At 45.8% G+C, this 19,439-nt stretch overlaps 1 protein-coding gene across 1 annotated transcript; it reads left to right on the forward strand.

Moving 5' to 3' along the window:
* Window positions 1–839: 839 nt before the first annotated feature.
* On the forward strand, window positions 840–14,597 carry LOC311122354 (ubiquitin carboxyl-terminal hydrolase isozyme L1-like; the record flags this gene model as incomplete). The annotated part of the gene is made up of 9 exons (XM_084196726.1): window positions 840–877; window positions 1,019–1,030; window positions 4,097–4,225; window positions 5,065–5,206; window positions 6,113–6,198; window positions 12,521–12,568; window positions 12,757–12,826; window positions 12,921–12,979; window positions 14,514–14,597. Exons 1-9 carry the CDS (start codon window positions 842–844, stop codon window positions 14,595–14,597), a joined length of 666 nt encoding a protein of 221 aa, XP_084052852.1. The 5' UTR covers window positions 840–841.
* Window positions 14,598–19,439: the final 4,842 nt, after the last annotated feature.

Genomic DNA, 19,439 nt, shown 5'->3' on the forward strand with positions numbered 1-19,439 from the left:
TCCTACAGCTCCTCCCACCAGCCGCCTCTGTTGACTACTTAAAAATGGTGGAAGCCCTCAATGGCGCTGCCCGTGGTCATACAACCTTTTGGCCACTAGAGTCCTCTATCATTCTCTATGGTGAAGAGCAGCTACAGAATTTTGCTGTTCTCTGCAGTCAAAACTTCATGACTTTGATCACATGATTTTTTTGTAAAGTTCATGCAGTGAATGGCTGTGTTCGAAAGGATCAAAACACAATGTATCATGGGTAAAATTGTGAATGACTGACTGATCTACAAATAACGAGTCATCATTTATGATGCAAGGTGATTTGTAGATCAAGTCAGTCGGCAGTCGTTTTGATGCTCTCGAACAAGGCCATCGTGTGGTGAAGTCGGGACCGTTTCTATCCCACTGATGCAAAGACTTGGACCATCTGACAAAAGTGATCTGCTCGAACGCGCCCATTACCCACCAAACTCTCAGGTTGGCTACTGAAGCTTCCACTTGTGTGTGTCGGGATTGGATCAGTCCACCTTTTAAACTGCTCGTGAAAACTAACTACACAGAACACCTCACACACACCTCTCTCTCTCGCTCACACACACACACACACCCCAATACTTCACTGCAATATTTACTGTCTTGTTTACAAACGAGGCGAGGCTACGGGAGGATCTAGTGGCTGTTTCTCCGGTTCTCGGGCACCCCCCTCCGAACCGCACAATGGAATAAGACCGGCAGCATATGAAGCGGGTGCACGCGCACCGTGTGATCATATATCTCCCAATTCAGCAGCTGGTTGCAGCAGAGAACATTTAACAAACAGACCGACATACCGGACCGAACCTTACCGAACATGATGGAGTGGCAACCAATGGAGATCAACCCGGAGGTAGAGACTCATCTTAATAAATATGTTGTTGTTATAATAAGTCTATCATAAGACTGAAACTTAAAATACGCGCCTGCTCTGTTCCAACGCTCTCTCGGTGTTTGTCTAATGTCTCCTTCTGTGTGTCTGTCTGTGTTTCAGATGCTGAACAAGGTGTGTGTATGATATATCGCCGAGTCATAACAGATATGATGACAGTATTCATGTCCAGTTGTATATGACGTTATAACCAGACAACAGGACATTATAATCTACAGGTAGGTTATTATGGACTTGGCCCGGTCGGAGTTAAAACTACTAGTTAGCATCAGATGATCATATAATAATCATGTAAACAGCAGAGCGACAGATGTACAGAAGGTGAACCAGCCGTTAGAATATAGCCTAGCCCTAGTAGGTTACCGTCTGTCTCCCCGGTAGCATCTCTGCCACTACGGGCCTCGGGCCCCACCCGGTGTCTAGGATACAGGGCGTGGTCGGATGGATGGATGGGGAGAGGCAGACTAAAGATCAATATGTCTCTGGGTCTGATTTGAAGTTCATCGCTATTCATTTGGGACAGGCAGCCGTGCGGTAATGTTCTGATAAAGACGTTAGAACAGCGAATATATGCGTAGTGACTATAATATTATTGCTGTATTTTAATGAGGCCTGTTCTGTCGAGTCATCATGGAGGTTTAGTGTCCATTCCCACGGAGGGTTTCAAGTCGGGCTCCTGGTTCGACCCTCTCTTCTGACGGACATTTAACGGATACGGAAGCCAGGTATAAACGCCAACGCTCTGTAAATCAAATCACATTTTATTGGTCACATACACATATTTAGCAGATGTTATAGCGGGTGTAGCTAAATGCTTGTGTTCCTAGCTCCAACAGTACAGTAGTATCTAACAATACACAACAATACACACATCTAAAAGTAAAAGAATGGAATTAAGAAATATGTAAATATTAGGATGAGCAATGTCGGAGTGGTATTGACTAAAATACAGTAGAATAGAATACAGTATATACATATGAGATGAGTAAAGCTGTATGTAAAAATTATTAAAGTGACTAGTGTTCCATTATTAAAGTGGCCAGTGATTCCATGTCTATGTATATAGGGCAGCAGCCTCTAAGGTGCAGGGTTGAGTAACCGGGTGGAGCCGGCTAATGATGGCTGTTTAACAGTCTGATGGCCTTGAGATAGAAGCTGTTTTTCAGTCTCTCGGTCCCAGCTTTGATGCACCTGTACTGACCTCGCCTTCTGGATGATAGCGGGGTGAACAGGCCGTGGCTCGGGTGGTTGATGTCCTTGATGATCTTTTTGGCCTTCCTGTGACATCGGGTGCTGTAGGTGTCTTGGAGGGCGGGTTGTTTGGCCCTGGTAATGCATTCGGCAGACCGCACCATCCTCTGGAGAGCCCTGCGGTTTGCGGGCGGTGCAGTTGCCGTACCAGGCGGTGATACAGCTCGACAGGATGCTCTCAATTGTGCATCTGTAAACGTTTGAGGGTCTTAGGGCCCAAGCCAAATTCTTTCAGCCTCTCGAGGTTGAAGAGGCGCTGTTGCGCCTTCTTCACCACACTGTCTGTGTGGGTGGACCATTTCAGATCATCAGTGACGTGTACGCAGAGGAACTTAACGCTTTAGGCCTACATTCTACTATATATATATATATGAGTATAGTGATGTCATTGACTGGGTGAGTTCCAGATACTGTCTAGGTGTTCTGGGTGTTCTAATATATCATGTTGGTGTTGAGCTCTGTTCTAGGTGTTCTGGTTGTTCTAATCTGTCATGTTGGTGTTGAGCTCTGTTCTAGGTGTTCTGGGTGTTCTAATCTATCATGTTGGTGTTGAGCTCTGTTCTAGGTGTTCTGGTTGTTCTAATCTGTCATGTTGGTCTGGAGCTCTGTTCTGGGTGTTCTAATCTATCATGTTGGTGTTGAGCTCTGTTCTAGGTGTTCTGGTTGTTCTAATCTATCATGTTGGTGTTGAGCTCTGTTCTAGGTGTTCTGGGTGTTCTAATCTATCATGTTGGTGTTGAGCTCTGTTCTAGGTGTTCTGGGTGTTCTAATCTATCATGTTGGTCTGGAGCTCTGTTCTAGGTGTTCTGGTTGTTCTAATCTATCATGTTGGTGTTGAGCTCTGTTCTAGGTGTTCTGGGTGTTCTAATCTATCATGTTGGTCTGGAGCTCTGTTCTAGGTGTTCTGGGTGTTCTAATCTATCATGTTGGTGTTGAGCTCTGTTCTAGGTGTTCTGGTTGTTCTAATCTATCATGTTGGTGTTGAGCTCTGTTCTAGGTGTTCTGGTTGTTCTAATCTGTCATGTTGGTGTTGAGCTCTGTTCTAGGTGTTCTAGGTGTTCTAATCTATCATGTTGGTGTTGAGCTCTGTTCTAGGTGTTCTGGTTGTTCTAATCTATCATGTTGGTGTTGAGCTCTGTTCTAGGTGTTCTGGTTGTTCTAATCTATCATGTTGGTGTTGAGCTCTGTTCTAGGTGTTCTAATCTATCATGTTGGTGTTGAGCTCTGTTCTAGGTGTTCTGGTTGTTCTAATCTATCATGTTGGTGTTGAGCTCTGTTCTAGGTGTTCTGGTTGTTCTAATCTATCATGTTGGTGTTGAGCTCTGTTCTAGGTGTTCTGGGTGTTCTAATCTATCATGTTGGTGTTGAGCTCTGTTCTAGGTGTTATGGGTGTTCTAATCTATCATGTTGGTGTTGAGCTCTGTTCTAGGTGTTCTGGGTGTTCTAATCTATCATGTTGGTGTTGAGCTCTGTTCTAGGTGTTCTGGGTGTTCTAATCTATCATGTTGGTGTTGAGCTCTGTTCTAGGTGTTCTGGTTGTTCTAATCTATCATGTTGGTGTTGAGCTCTGTTCTAGGTGTTCTGGGTGTTCTAATCTATCATGTTGGTGTTGAGCTCTGTTCTAGGTGTTCTGGGTGTTCTAATCTATCATGTTGGTGTTGAGCTCTGTTCTAGGTGTTCTGGGTGTTCTAATCTATCATGTTGGTCTGGAGCTCTGTTCTAGGTGTTCTGGGTGTTCTAATCTATCATGTTGGTGTTGAGCTCTGTTCTAGGTGTTCTGGTTGTTCTAATCTATCATGTTGGTGTTGAGCTCTGTTCTAGGTGTTCTGGGTGTTCTAATCTATCATGTTGGTGTTGAGCTCTGTTCTAGGTGTTCTGTAGAGACTGATAGGAAACGTTAATGTTGTTTGACTGCGCTGTGTGTTGCAGGTGCTCAGTGGGCTGGGTGTGTGTGGTAGCTGGCGCTTCGTGGACGTGTTGGGCCTGGAGGACGAGGGAGTGTCTTCAGTACCGACTCCCTGCTGTGCTCTCATGCTACTCTTCCCCCTGACACAACAGGTAACCATTGATCTAGCAGCACTGTCTTTATTGATACATTGGACAGCTCTGTTCTGGGGACCCAAAGGTGGTGCACGGTTTGGTTTTTGCTTTAGTAGCTTGATGATGAGTTGATTCTTTGAATCCGCTGTGTAGTACTGGGGCACTAAACCTCACCCTTGGGGTCCCAGGGCACTAAACCTCACCCTTGGGGTCCCAGGGCACTGAACCTCACCCTTGGGGTCCCAGGGCACTGAACCTCACCCTTGGGGTCCCAGGGCACTGAACCTCACCCTTGGGGTCCCAGGGCACTGAACCTCACCCTTGGGGTCCCAGGACACTGAACCTCACCCTTGGGGTCCCAGGGCACTAAACCTCACCCTTGGGGTCCCAGGGCACTGAACCTCACCCTTGGGGTCCCAGGACACTGAACCTCACCCTTGGGGTCCCAGGACACTGAACCTCACCCTTGGGGTCCCAGGGCACTGAACCTCACCCTTGGGGTCCCAGGACACTGAACCTCACCCTTGGGGTCCCAGGGCACTAAACCTCACCCTTGGGGTCCCAGGGCACTGAACCTCACCCTTGGGGTCCCAGGACACTGAACCTCACCCTTGGGGTCCCAGGACACTGAACCTCACCCTTGGGGTCCCAGGACACTGAACCTCACCCTTGGGGTCCCAGGGCACTAAACCTCACCCTTGGGGTCCCAGGACACTAAACCTCACCCTTGGGGTCCCAGGGCACTAAACCTCACCCTTGGGGTCCCAGGACACTAAACCTCACCCTTGGGGTCCCAGGACTGAGTTTGAAACTCTGATGTAGCGTGATGATGATGATGATAACGGCGTGTGTTTCAGCATGAGTCGTTCCGGCAGCAGCAGGCTGGGAAGGTGTCGGGGGCTCCAGGCCTCTACTTCCTGAAACAGACGGTGGTCAACTCCTGTGGCACTGTGGCTCTGCTGCACGCAGTTGCCAACAACCCCACCCACATAGAGTACGGTGAGTAGGAAATGGTCCCGCATGGAGCCAAGATGGGGGCAATGTCCGAATACCCATACTTGCGTTCTAAATAGTAGGCTGATTGGGTATGTGAAAATGGAACGTTTATAGTATGTGATATTTAGAACATGTAGTGCTTTAAATGTCATGATGTCATAGTCATTGGGCTTTACATCTAGTAGAATTCACTGAACACTATTGAGGAAGAGAACGGTCTTTATCTAGTAGAATTCACTGAACACTATTGAGGAAGAGAACGGTCTTTATCTAGTAGAATTCACTGAACACTATTGAGGAAGAGAACGGTCTTTATCTAGTAGAATTCACTGAACACTATTGAGGAAGAGAACGGTCTTTATCTAGTAGAATTCACTGAACACTATTGAGGAAGATAATGGTCTTTATCTAGTAGAATTCACTGAACACTATTGAGGAAGAGAATGGTCTTTATCTAGTAGAATTCACTGAACACTATTGAGGAAGAGAACGGTCTTTATCTAGTAGAATTCACTGAACACTATTGAGGAAGAGAACGGTCTTTATCTAGTAGAATTCACTGAACACTATTGAGGAAGAGAATGGTCTTTATCTAGTAGAATTCACTGAACACTATTGAGGAAGAGAATGGTCTTTATCTAGTAGAATTCACTGAACACTATTGAGGAAGACAATGGTCTGCAGTGTGTTTGACAACAGCTGATAAAATAAGTTTTTCTTCTGGGTTTTCTTTATTTAATGTTTTATTATTTTGTATTATAAATGCTTGTTTTCACTAATCAGTCTGTTCTAAATAGTATGTAGTATGAAGAGTACACAGTATGTAGTAGGTAAGACAGGTTTCTGGCGTGGCGTGGCGTGGCGTGGCGTGGTGTGGCGTGGTGTGTAACAGTGCTGTCTCTGTGCCAGATGGTGACTCTGCTCTGAAGAAGTTTCTAGATGAGACGGCTGACATGACCCCCGCCCAGCGAGCCACACACCTGGAGAACAACCAGGTAACACACACACCTGGAGAACAACCAGGTCACACACACCTGGAGAACAACCAGGTAACACACACATTCACAGTTATATACACACACAGTAATACACAAACACAGTAATATATTTACACTCACACACACATTCACAGTGATACACACACTGGTCCTCTGTAGCTCAGCTGGTAGAGCATGGCGCTTGTAACGCCAAGGGTAGTGGGTTCGATCCCCGGGACCACCCATACGTAAAAATGTATGCGCACATGACTGTAAGTCTCTTTTGGATAAAAGCGTCTGCTAAATGGCATATTATTATAATATACGCGCGCACACACACACCTTGGTTATGTCCCAATTATCGCTCCTTCCTCCCAAAGTGTGGACTTGTTGTATGGTAGAAACCCCCTGTAGCCCGACTATGGTAGAAACCCCCTCTAGCTGGACTATGGTAGAAACCCCCTCTAGCTGGACTATGGTAGAAACCCCCTCTAGCCCGACTATGGTAGAAACCCCCTCTAGCTGGACTATGGTAGAAACCCCCTCTAGCTGGACTATGGTAGAAACCCCCTCTAGCTGGACTATGGTAGAAACCCCCTCTAGCCGGACTATGGTAGAAACCCCCTCTAGCTGGACTATGGTAGAAACCCCCTCTAGCTGGACTATGGTAGAAACCCCCTCTAGCTGGACTATGGTAGAAACCCCCTCTAGCTGGACTATGGTAGAAACCCCCTGTAGCCCGACTATGGTAGAAACCCCCTCTAGCTGGACTATGGTAGAAACCCCCTCTAGCTGGACTATGGTAGAAACCCCCTCTAGCTGGACTATGGTAGAAACCCCCTCTAGCTGGACTATGGTAGAAACCCCCTCTAGCTGGACTATGGTAGAAACCCCCTCTAGCTGGACTATGGTAGAAACCCCCTCTAGCTGGACTATGGTAGAAACCCCCTCTAGCTGGACTATGGTAGAAACCCCCTCTAGCTGGACTATGGTAGAAACCCCCTCTAGCTGGACTATGGTAGAAACCCCCTCTAGCTGGACTATGGTAGAAACCCCCTCTAGCCGGACTATGGTAGAAACCCCCTCTAGCCCGACTATGGTAGAAACCCCCTCTAGCTGGACTATGGTAGAAACCCCCTCTAGCTGGACTATGGTAGAAACCCCCTCTAGCTGGACTATGGTAGAAACCCCCTCTAGCTGGACTATGGTAGAAACCCCCTCTAGCTGGACTATGGTAGAAACCCCCTCTAGCTGGACTATGGTAGAAACCCCCTCTAGCTGGACTATGGTAGAAACCCCCTGTAGCTGGACTATGGTAGAAACCCCCTGTAGCTGGACTATGGTAGAAACCCCCTCTAGCTGGACTATGGTAGAAACCCCCTCTAGCTGGACTATGGTAGAAACCCCCTCTAGCTGGACTATGGTAGAAACCCCCTCTAGCTGGACTATGGTAGAAACCCCCTCTAGCTGGACTATGGTAGAAACCCCCTGTAGCTGGACTATGGTAGAAACCCCCTCTAGCTGGACTATGGTAGAAACCCCCTCTAGCTGGACTATGGTAGAAACCCCCTCTAGCTGGACTATGGTAGAAACCCCCTCTAGCTGGACTATGGTAGAAACCCCCTCTAGCTGGACTATGGTAGAAACCCCCTCTAGCTGGACTATGGTAGAAACCCCCTCTAGCTGGACTATGGTAGAAACCCCCTCTAGCTGGACTATGGTAGAAACCCCCTCTAGCTGGACTATGGTAGAAACCCCCTCTAGCCCGACTATGGTAGAAACCCCCTCTAGCTGGACTATGGTAGAAACCCCCTCTAGCTGGACTATGGTAGAAACCCCCTCTAGCTGGACTATGGTAGAAACCCCCTCTAGCTGGACTATGGTAGAAACCCCCTCTAGCTGGACTATGGTAGAAACCCCCTCTAGCTGGACTATGGTAGAAACCCCCTCTAGCTGGACTATGGTAGAAACCCCCTCTAGCTGGACTATGGTAGAAACCCCCTCTAGCTGGACTATGGTAGAAACCCCCTCTAGCTGGACTATGGTAGAAACCCCCTGTAGCTGGACTATGGTAGAAACCCCCTGTAGCTGGACTATGGTAGAAACCCCCTCTAGCTGGACTATGGTAGAAACCCCCTCTAGCCGGACTATGGTAGAAACCCCCTCTAGCCGGACTATGGTAGAAACCCCCTCTAGCTGGACTATGGTAGAAACCCCCTCTAGCTGGACTATGGTAGAAACCCCCTCTAGCTGGACTATGGTAGAAACCCCCTCTAGCCGGACTATGGTAGAAACCCCCTCTAGCTGGACTATGGTAGAAACCCCCTCTAGCTGGACTATGGTAGAAACCCCCTGTAGCCCGACTATGGTAGAAACCCCCCTGTAGCCCGTGCTTCCTCCACCAACCCAACGCTTGTAGATTTGTAGTGAACGAGTGCACACTTCAGGAGAAAGTAGATATTATTGGGACACGCCTCTAGTCTAGCCTCGTCGTGAACCCGGCTTCCTTAAAACGGGAAGCCTGTGAAGATCCATGTCAGAAATCCTCTAAAGAGCGGTTGGAACCCAGGGTGGAAATCAGTGAAGCCTCACAACACATCAAACCAATCAAAATGCCTTCCTTGGGCGGAACTCCAAAGGTGCCACGTTGCTTCCAGAGGCAGTTTGGAACTCGGTAGTGAGTGTTGCAACTGAGGACAGACAGATTTTTTTACGAGCTTCAGCACTTGGCGTTTCCGTTCTGTGAGCTTGTGTGGCCTACCACTTCGCGGCTGAGCCGTTGTTGCTCCTAGACGTTTCCATTTTACAGTAACAGCATATGGCACCACATGGCAAAATGTAAAACGTCAAGCCATGGGGTACTTCTCTTGCTGAAGTTATGCCACAGGTTGGCTTTTTATTTGGAGACTGGGTTGTCCTTCTACGGGCGTGTGGGGGAGGTTTTTGAATCTTGCCGTTGGAACTGTCAAACCGTTTTTTGCTCACGTCAGACATGAAGCTGCAGTTGTCATCTTGGCCACTAGAGGACGTCAGAGAGCTGCTGGGTTCTCAGATGCATGGCTTTACAGATCAATATGGTGTTGGAACTTATAGGAATACATCATGTATATGTTTACGTTATAGGTTTTAAATTTTTTAATTTGTAGGTACAGTGCATTCAGAAAGTATTCAGACCCCTTTACTTTTTCCACATTTTGTTACGTTACAGCCTTATTCTAAAATGGATTAAATTGTTTTTTCCCCCCTCATCAATCTACACACAATACCCCATAATGACAAAGCAAAAACAGGTTTAGAATTTTTTGCAAATGTCTTAAAAATAATAAACTGAAGTATTACATTTACTTAAGTATTAAGACCCTTTACTCAGTACTTTGTTGAAGCACCTTTTGGCAGCAATTACAGCCTTGAGTCTTCTTGGGTGTGATGCTACAAGCTTGGCACACCTGTTTTTGGGGAGTTTCTCCCATTCTTCTCTGCAGATCCTCTCAAGCTCTGTCAGGTTGGATGGGGAGCGTCGCTGCACAGCTATTTTCCGGTCTCTCCAGAGATGTTCGATCAGGTTTAAGTCCGGTCTCTGGCTGGGCCACTCAAGGACATTCAGAGACTTGTCCCGAAGCCACTCCTGCGTTGTCTTGGCTGTGTGTTTAGGGTCATTGTCCTGTTGGAAGGTGAACCTTCACCCCAGTCTGAGGTCCTGAGCGCTCTGAAGCAGGTTTTCATCAAGGATCTCTCTGTACTTTGCGCAGTTCATCTTTCCCTCGATCCTGACTAGTCTCCCAGTCCCTGCCGCTGAAAAACATCCCCACAGCATGATGCTGCCATCACCATGCTTCACCGTAGGGATGGTGCCAGGTTTCCTCCAGACGTGATGCTTGGCATTCAGGCCAAAGAGTTCAATCTTGGTTTCATCAGACCAGAGAATCGTGTTTCTCATGGTCTGAGAGTCCTTTAGGTGCCTTTTGGCAAACTCCAAGCGGGCTGTCATGTGTCTTTTACTGAGGAGTGGCTTCCGTCTGGCCACTCTACCATAAAGGCCTGATTGGTGGAGTGCTGCAGAGATGGTTGTCCTTCTGGAAGGTTCTCCCATCTCCACAGAGGAACTCTGGAGCTCTGTCAGAGTGAGCATTGGGTTCTTGGTCACCTCCCTGACCAAGGCCCTTCTCCCCCGATTGCTCAGTTTGGCCGGGTGGCCAGCTCTAGGAAGAGCCTTGGTGTTTCCAAACTTCTTCCATTTCAGAATGATGGAGGCCACTGTGTTCTTGGGGACCTTCAATGCTGCAGACATTTTTTGGTACCCTTCCCCAGATCTGTACCTCGACACAATCTTGTCTCTGAGCTCTACGGACAATTCCTTCGACCTCATGGGTTGGTTTTTGCTCTGACATGCACTGTCAACTGTGGGACCTTTTATAGACAGGTGTGTGCCTTCCCAAATCATGTCCAATCAATTGAATTTACCACAGGTGGACTCCAATCAAGTTGTAGAAACATCTCAAGGATGATCAATGGAAACAGGATGCACCTGACCTCAATTTGGAGTCTCATAGCAAAGGGTCTGAATACTTATGTAAATAAGGTATCTGTTTTTATTTTTAATAAATTTGCAAACATATATAAACCTGTTTTCGCTTTGTCATTATGGGGTATTGTGTGTAGATTGAGGAAAACAATTTAATTTAATCCATTTTAGAATAAGGCTGTAACATAACAAAATGTGGAAAAAGTCAAGGGGTCTGAATACTTTCTGAATGCACTGTATGTTTAATGTAGATACCTGTATATCAGTGGCGGTCAGTGACATTTATGATGAGGGAGGACAATTTTATTTATTTATGAGCATGGCCTTATTTCTATTACAGCATATTGGATGACCGTCATTCATATTCCATTCACCCAGTTCAATGTAACATTGATTGGTTTAGGATACTACATGATACTCCATTTTCCCTATACCCATCAAAAGGTTGCTATAACCAAGCCTATGAATGAACGTTTACAATGTAGGTGCACACAGAGAATTTTGAATAATCAAGGTGACAGACATTGACGCATTAAATACAGCCTTGCACACTCTTGCCTGCATCTAGCTTATCTAGGGTGTAGTCATTAGTCCAACAGTTGCAAACGAGAGTTTCTATTGGACAAATTCTGGTATGTTTATCCCCGTTTCGTTTGCTTCCATTTAAGAAACGTTTTCAACTGAATCGGCGTAATGAATACACCCCTGATCACATGTAAAAACAGTTCACTTTCATAGCAGCCACGTTGTATTCCTTCTCGCCTCTATGCACTCTCCTCCTCCTCACCTCTTCCCCAGGTGAAAAAACCTTTCCAAGCCAAACCATGTCATAACCGCTACAAACAGCCTACACCGTTGTCACCATATTAGCTAAAGTCACGTCATAGTCAACGTAGCTAATAGAACTAACGCCTTAGTAAACCCGCTACAATCATGCAGTAACATTAGTTTGCAGTCAGTAAGCAGTTTAGCAGTTACACCGGCGGGCCCAGGGGGCAATAAATTAGTAAAACCAAAAGCTTACCTTGACTTGGAAGAGTTCCAGTGTTGTGTTGGATAGTCATAGCCAGCTAGCTAACATAGCATCCCTCTGTTTGAGTAACTAAACTAGCCAGCTGCATTTGCTAGCTAAGTAAGTGAAACAGAACATGAAAAAAATGACTCCCTCTATAGCTCTCTTGCTTCTCCTTCATTTTTGAATAAATTAATTTGTTAAACTGTTCAACTATTGTCTTTCTCTCTCTTTGAGTCAACTACTCACCACATGTTATGTACTGCAGTGCTAGCTAGCTGTAGCTTATGCTTTCAGTACTAGATTCATTCTCTGATCCTTTGATTGGGTGGACAACATGTCAGTTCATGCTGCAAGAGCTCTTATAGGTTGGAGGACGTCCTCCGGAAGTTGTCATAATTACTGTGTATGTCTATGGAAGGGGGGGTGAGAACCAAGAGCCTCCTAGGTTTTGTATTGAAGGCAATGTACCAAGAGGAGGACGGAAGCTAGCTGTCCTCCGGCTACACCATGGTGCTACCCTACAGAGTGCTGTTGAGGCTACTGTAGACCTTCATTGCAAAACAGTGTGTTTTAATCAATTATTTGCTGACTCGAATATATTTAGTGTAGTTTAATCAAAAAAATGATAAGATTCTTCAATGTTTTACCATTTTATTTTTATGGAATTCACTGAGGATGGTCCTCCCCTTCCTCTGAGGAGCCTCCACTTCTGTATATGTCTACAGATGTTTTGTGTGTGTATATAATATATATTCTATAATCTCTGTTTAATGTAGATGTGTATATATTGCTGTCTCTTGCAGGCCATCAGAGAGGCTCATGATGAAGTGTCAGCGCAGGGCCAGTGCAGGGTGAGAACACACAATGCAACAGAAGGACCACCTCCAGATGTTACTGTGTATTTATCTATACATGTATCATTTCATATGTTATTCTCTCCTACCCCCTTTCTCTCCTACCCCCTTTCTCTCCTACCCCCTTTCTCTCCTACCCCCTTTCTCTCCTACCCCCTTTCTCTCCTACCCTCTTTCTCTTTCAGGTGGAGGCAGATAAAGTGAACTTCCATTTTATCACCTTCGTCAATGTGAAAGGACAGCTTTATGAGCTGGGTGAGTGTATGGCTGAGTCTCAGTTTTCCACCCTTCTCCTCAGGTGTGTATCTCTCCCCTTTCTCACGATGTGTGTTAATGATGTGTTGTGTAGATGGTAGGATGGAGGGACCGGTGAACCATGGAACCACCAAGGATGACTCCTTCATCAAGGTACGTTCCTCTTCCATTCATCTAATCCCAGTAGACCTGTGCACCTTCGGCCAACGTATCAAACTGTGTAAAGGCTATTTTTTATTTTATTTTTTACCCTACGGAGACGAGCCCTACAGAGCGTTTTCCGTCACAAAAAAGGGGGCGTCTCCTTATAGTGGGTTCCGACATTTTGACGTACTCCCGTGCCACGTGATAACTGGAACGTGCCGGATCATCCCTTCCGTAGCCATCTCCCGTGTCACGTGATAACTGGAACGTGCCGGATCATCCCTTCCGTAGCCATCTCCCGTGTCACGTGATAACTGGAACGTGCCGGATCATCCCTTCCGTAGCCATGGGGACAGTGTTGGCAATGAAGCTTGATTTGGTTCCTTGATCTGATCTATAGGCTAGGCATCAAAGTAGCCTATTTTTGCATTGATAAGCAAATATAATCTCAACAAGTGTTCAAACAATAAACCAAACAACATTGTAGCCTTTATTAGAATCCTCCCAAAATGTATTTTGTTTAGAAGTATAACTAGTGATTCCAGGTTATTGGTAAAAACGGCTGCGATGTGCTTTTTCTCTGCGATCAAAACACGACATTCTACGGTTAGCTGATATGGGAGTGAATCCCTTCAAGCAGTATATGAAACTGGGATAATGTTGTAGGTTACACTGGCAAGTATAAGAATATTTGCAAGGGTGTATTATTTAATTATGAATCTGGTTATTTCACATGGAGATATGGGAAGCTAAAAGGCTAACTAGATTGCTGTGTTTAGCCAACTTGGAGATGAGGGAAGCTAAAAGGCTAACTAGCTTGCTGTGTTTAGCCAACTTGGAGATGAGGGAAGCTAAAAGGCTAACTAGCTTGCTGTGTTTAGCCAACTTGGAGATGAGGGAAGCTAAAAGGCTAACTAGCTTGCTGTGTTTAGCCAACTTGGAGATGAGGGAAGACGAGACAAAATATTTATTTTGCTTTCACCACATGAGAAGACCACAAGGACCTCTGTCGCCCTCTTGTAAATGTTGCTATTTGGGAGTCTGGACCGGTGAGGTATCATGTTACCAAAAGGTGCATGTTGCTCTAAAACATCTACCCCCCCCACCCAGCACAGCAGGCCTGTAGATCTATGCAGGTGAAGCTTGTAGAAAGCTTCTGGAAATTGTAGTGTGGACCTCCATTTGTACATTGGGAAGACGTCACCGAGACATCAGAATATAATGTTGATGCCTGGCCAACATCTAAACCATGTCGTATGTAGGCATTTTAAATACATCTGCAAGACGTCTGGCCAATGAGCTAATATGTAGGCATTCTAAATACATCTTCCAGACGTCTGTTTACTTGGCCAGAGGGTTATGCGCTATCTGGGATGTTCATTTACTGTTAACTGATCATCTACCACCTATGACATTTGAGTCATTTAGCAGACGCTCTTATCCAGAGCTACAGTTAGTGCATTCATATTCTGTCTCTCTCTCTCTCCCCCCCTCTCTCTGTCTCTCTGTCTCTCTCTCTCTCTCTCTGTCTCTCTCTCCCCAGGATGCAGCCAGGGTGTGTCGGGGTTTTGTGGAGAGAGGGGAGGGAGAGGTCCGCTTCTCTGCTGTAGCTCTCTGTCACACCTAAAGACCCAGGACACACTTGCACCACACACACTCTCTCTCTCACACACACACACACAGACACACACACACGCGCCCGGTATGCACTGGAAACATACCGTTTGCACTCTGCCCACACACACTCCGCAGCACACATGCGTAGATAGTAGTTTGCACAAGCCTGGTGTATGTCATGATGATGTCACTACTGATGTACTTTGTCTGCTGTACTCTGTTTATCTCTACGTCAGATCTCACCACTGCTAGACTGTCTTAATCTGGAGACATGGAACGGATAAGTGCCTTTAGTGGCAAAACGAGTGAAAGAGAGAGAGAAAGAGGGGGGAGAGACTGAGGAGAAAGGAGTGGAGAGAGGCAGTGAGGTGTTATAAGGAGGTTATTGCAGCAGTCTGACTGGTGCTGCTGGTTCTCCAAGAGAAAGGAGTGCACTACGTCTGGTTCTCCAAGAGAAAGGAGTGCACTACGTCTGGTTCTCCAAGAGAAAGGAGTGCACTACGTCTGGTTCTCCAAGAGAAAGGAGTGCACTACGTCTGGTTCTCCAAGAGAAAGGAGTGCACTACGTCTGGTTCTCCAAGAGAAAGGAGTGCACTACGTCTGGTTCTCCAAGAGAAAGGAGTGCACTACGTGGGGAGAAGGGCTGCTGCTGGTTCTCCAAGAGAAAGGAGTGCACTACGTGGGGGAAAGGGAGCCTTTTGAGCTGCAGCCTGTGAGATGTCAGTGATTTTTAAGGCTTCCTGTTTTTCTGCTGCCTGACCCTGACCCTGACCCTAACCCTGACCCCCGACCCCCGACCCTGACCCTAACCCCAACCCCGACCCTAACCCCGACCCTGACCCTGACCCCTGACCCTGACTCCTCAGTTCTCTGCTCTGTTTCTAACAGCTGTTACAACGTCAGACTACAACGTTAGGATGACGTTGTTACTGTGTTAGGATGACGTTGTTACTGTGTTAGGATGACGTTGTTACTACGTTAGGATGACGTTGTCAGGATGACGTTGTTACTGTGTTAGGATGACGTTGTTACTACGTTAGGATGACGTTGTTACTACGTTAGGATGACGTTGTCAGGATGACACTGTAACAATGTTGTTGGCTGTGCTTTGCCTTTCTGCCTCTTCCTGTTCTAGTGCTGCTGTCTGCCAATAAACCAAACTACACACACGTCTCCGCTACTCCCTCTCTCTGTGTGTGTCTGTGTGTGTGTGTGGCAGAGCTGTAAAGTAATTATTGACTGCTCTCGTTACTGTAATTGAGCAGCTTTTCAGAGTACTATTTTACTTCTACTTGAGTAAAATGGTAAAGTAACTTCTACTTTAGTAGGGCGTTTCAGGACTCTTTCATCCTGATAGTTTCAAACATGTTTGATTTTATTGGCACAAAATCGGCAATGCTCTTGTGTGCAGTTGTGTAAAAGTACTACTTAAGTAGTATCCATACTTGGGTATCTGTACTTTACTATTTATATTTTTTACAACTTTTTTTACTTCACTACATTCCTAAAGAAAATAATGTACTTTTTACTCCATACATTTTCCTTGACACCCAAAAGTACTCGTTACATTTTGAATGCTTATCAGGACAGACAAATGGTCAAATGAATGCACTTATCAAGAGAACATCCCTGGTCGTCCGACTGCCTCTGATCTGGCAGACTTACTAAACTCACTTGCTTCGGTTGTAAATTATGTCTGCGTGTTGGAGATAGCCCCTGACTATCATCAATTTAAAAAATGGTGCCCTCTGGTTTGCTTAATATAAGGAATTTGAAATTATTTAAACTTTTACTTAAGTATATTTTAGCTATTACATTTACTTTTGATAGTTATTTTAAACCAAATACTTACTTTTACTCAAGTAGTATTTTTACTGGGTGAGTTTCACTTTTGATTGAGTCATTTTCTATTAAGGTATCTTTGACTGAAGTATGACAACTGGCTAAATATTCCACCACTGGTAGTGTGAGAACGGTGATCAGCAGTAGCCAATGAGAGGAAGCCAGTGAGATGACGACGTGTCGCGTCACCCAGAAGGCGGAGACTCAAGCAGGAGCCATGACGACGACTACTAATAGTATGCGTTTTGGACTTGTCGTTAACCAAAGCAAAAGTGTCTTTGCTACAGCTCTGAAGTTCACAAGCAATGTTATTCAATTCATAAAATGTTGACTAGATATTTCAGCTCTGTATGGCAACGTCTGACTCAACATGTGTGAGGCTGCTTTGAGACACAGCTCGTAGCTACGCTAACTCGACCCAGTGACAACATGGTAGCTATGGAGAACCATAAGGACCCAGTGACAACATGGTAGCTATGGAGAACCATAAGGACCCAGTGACAACATGGTAGCTATGGAGAACCATAAGGACCCAGTGACAACATGGTAGCTATGGAGAACCATAAGGACCCAGTGACAACATGGTAGCTATGGAGAACCATAAGGACCCAGTGACAACATGGTAGCTATGGAGAACCATAAGGACCCAGTGAAGAACCTTGTAGTGTGACCAGCGTCAGTGCTACATGGTTTAGTGTGCTCACCACTACGCTAGCAACACAAACAACACTACAGCAAATACGGCCGTTTAATGGAAGAGGCTCAGCGACGTTAGGATTTTTATTAAGTAGCTTTGGATAAAAGTGTCTGCTAAATGGCATATATTCTGGACCTGGAGAGCTAGCCTCCAGGAGGTGCAGGCTTTAGTTCCAGCCCAATTGGTAGAGCATGGCGCATGTAACGCCAGGGTAGTGGGTTCGATCCCCGGGACCACCCATACGTAAAAAAGTATGCACACATGATTGTAAGTCGCTTTGGATAAAAGCGTCTGCTAAATGGCATATATGTTTTTTTAACACCACTGACTCAGCTGATCATAGTGTTGGTGGTGAGTTACTGATCAGGTGATTCAAGAGTTAATGATGGTTTAGCACTGGAACTGAGATAGGGGCGGCAGGTAGCTTAGTGGGTAAGAGCGTTGTGCCAGTAACCGAAAGGTCGCTGGTTCTAATCCCCGAGCCGACTAGGTGAAACATCTGTCGATGTGCCCTTGAGCAAGGCACTTAACCCTAATTGCTCCTGTAAGTCGCTCTGGATAAGAGCGTCTGCTAAATGACTAAAAATAAATAAATAAAATTAACGTCCTAGAGCAGGGTTATTCAACTCTTACCCTACAAGGACCAGAGCCTACTGGTTTTACGTTCTACCTGACCATTAATCGCACCCACTTGGTGTCCCAGGTCTAAATCAGTCCCTGATTAGAGGGGAAGAATGAACAAACAGCAGTGGAACTGGCTTCAGTCCCTGATTAGAGGGGAAGAATGAACAAACAGCAGTGGAACTGGCTTCAGTCCCTGATTAGAGGGGAAGAATGAACAAACAGCAGTGGAACTGGCTTCAGTCCCTGATTAGAGGGGAAGAATGAACAAACAGCAGTGGATCTGGCTTCAGTCCCTGATTAGAGGGGAAGAATGAACAAACAGCAGTGGAACTGGCTTCAGTCCCTGATTAGAGGGGAAGAATGAACAAACAGCAGTGGAACTGGCTTCAGTCCCTGATTAGAGGGGAAGAATGAACAAACAGCAGTGGAACTGGCTTCAGTCCCTGATTAGAGGGGAAGAATGAACAAACAGCAGTGCAACTGGCTTCAGTCCCTGATTAGAGGGGAAGAATGAACAAACAGCAGTGCAACTGGCTTCAGTCCCTGATTAGAGGGGAAGAATGAACAAACAGCAGTGCAACTGGCTTCAGTCCCTGATTAGAGGGGAAGAATGAACAAACAGCAGTGGAACTGGCTTCAGTCCCTGATTAGAGGGGAAGAATGAACAAACAGCAGTGGAACTGGCTTCAGTCCCTGATTAGAGGGGAAGAATGAACAAACAGCAGTGGAACTGGCTTCAGTCCCTGATTAGAGGGGAAGAATGAACAAACAGCAGTGGAACTGGCTTCAGTCCCTGATTAGAGGGGAAGAATGAACAAACAGCAGTGGAACTGGCTTCAGTCCCTGATTAGAGGGGAAGAATGAACAAACAGCAGTGGAACTGGCTTCAGTCCCTGATTAGAGGGGAAGAATGAACAAACAGCAGTGGAACTGGCTTCAGTCCCTGATTAGAGGGGAAGAATGAACAAACAGCAGTGGAACTGGCTTCAGTCCCTGATTAGAGGGGAAGAATGAACAAACAGCAGTGGAACTGGCTTCAGTCCCTGATTAGAGGGGAAGAATGAACAAACAGCAGTGGAACTGGCTTCCAGAGTTCAGTTAGAGGGTTAGAGGTTTAAAGATTGATTGATTGATTGATTGATTGATTGATTGATTGATTGATTGATTGACAGAGGCAGGGGGCGAGGGGAAAGTGTGTGTGTGTGTGAGAGAGAGAACTTAAATACTAAATTAAATTACTTGGGATCTGTATAAGTGCAACGAGAATTGTGCTAAGAAAAATTGGTATCGAAAATAAGCTATAGTACATGAGGAGGTTAAGAAATGGTCTGATAAGAACACTAGCTATACATGTAGAATAATTATTAAGATGTGAATTGTATGTAAGTTAATGTTCCTAAGCGTGGTGAAGTTGCATACCGCAACCTGACCCCAGCAGAAACTAAACAATGTATACAACATACCTCATGTGGTCCTCTGTAGCTCAGCTGGTAGAGCACGGCGCTTGTAACGCCAAGGTAGTGGGTTCGATCCCCGGGACCACCCATACACAAAAATGTATGCACGCATGACTGTAAGTCGCTTTGGATAAAAGCGTCTGCTAAATTGCATATTATTATTATTATTTACTCAGTACAAAATTGTCAGAAAATGCCAGAGATACTGCATGGTTGATTTCTGTAAGGTGTT

The sequence above is a fragment of the Coregonus lavaretus genome, assembly GCF_964263955.1.
Source record: "Coregonus lavaretus genome assembly, contig: HAP1_SCAFFOLD_2392, whole genome shotgun sequence".
NCBI lineage: Eukaryota > Metazoa > Chordata > Actinopteri > Salmoniformes > Salmonidae > Coregonus > Coregonus lavaretus.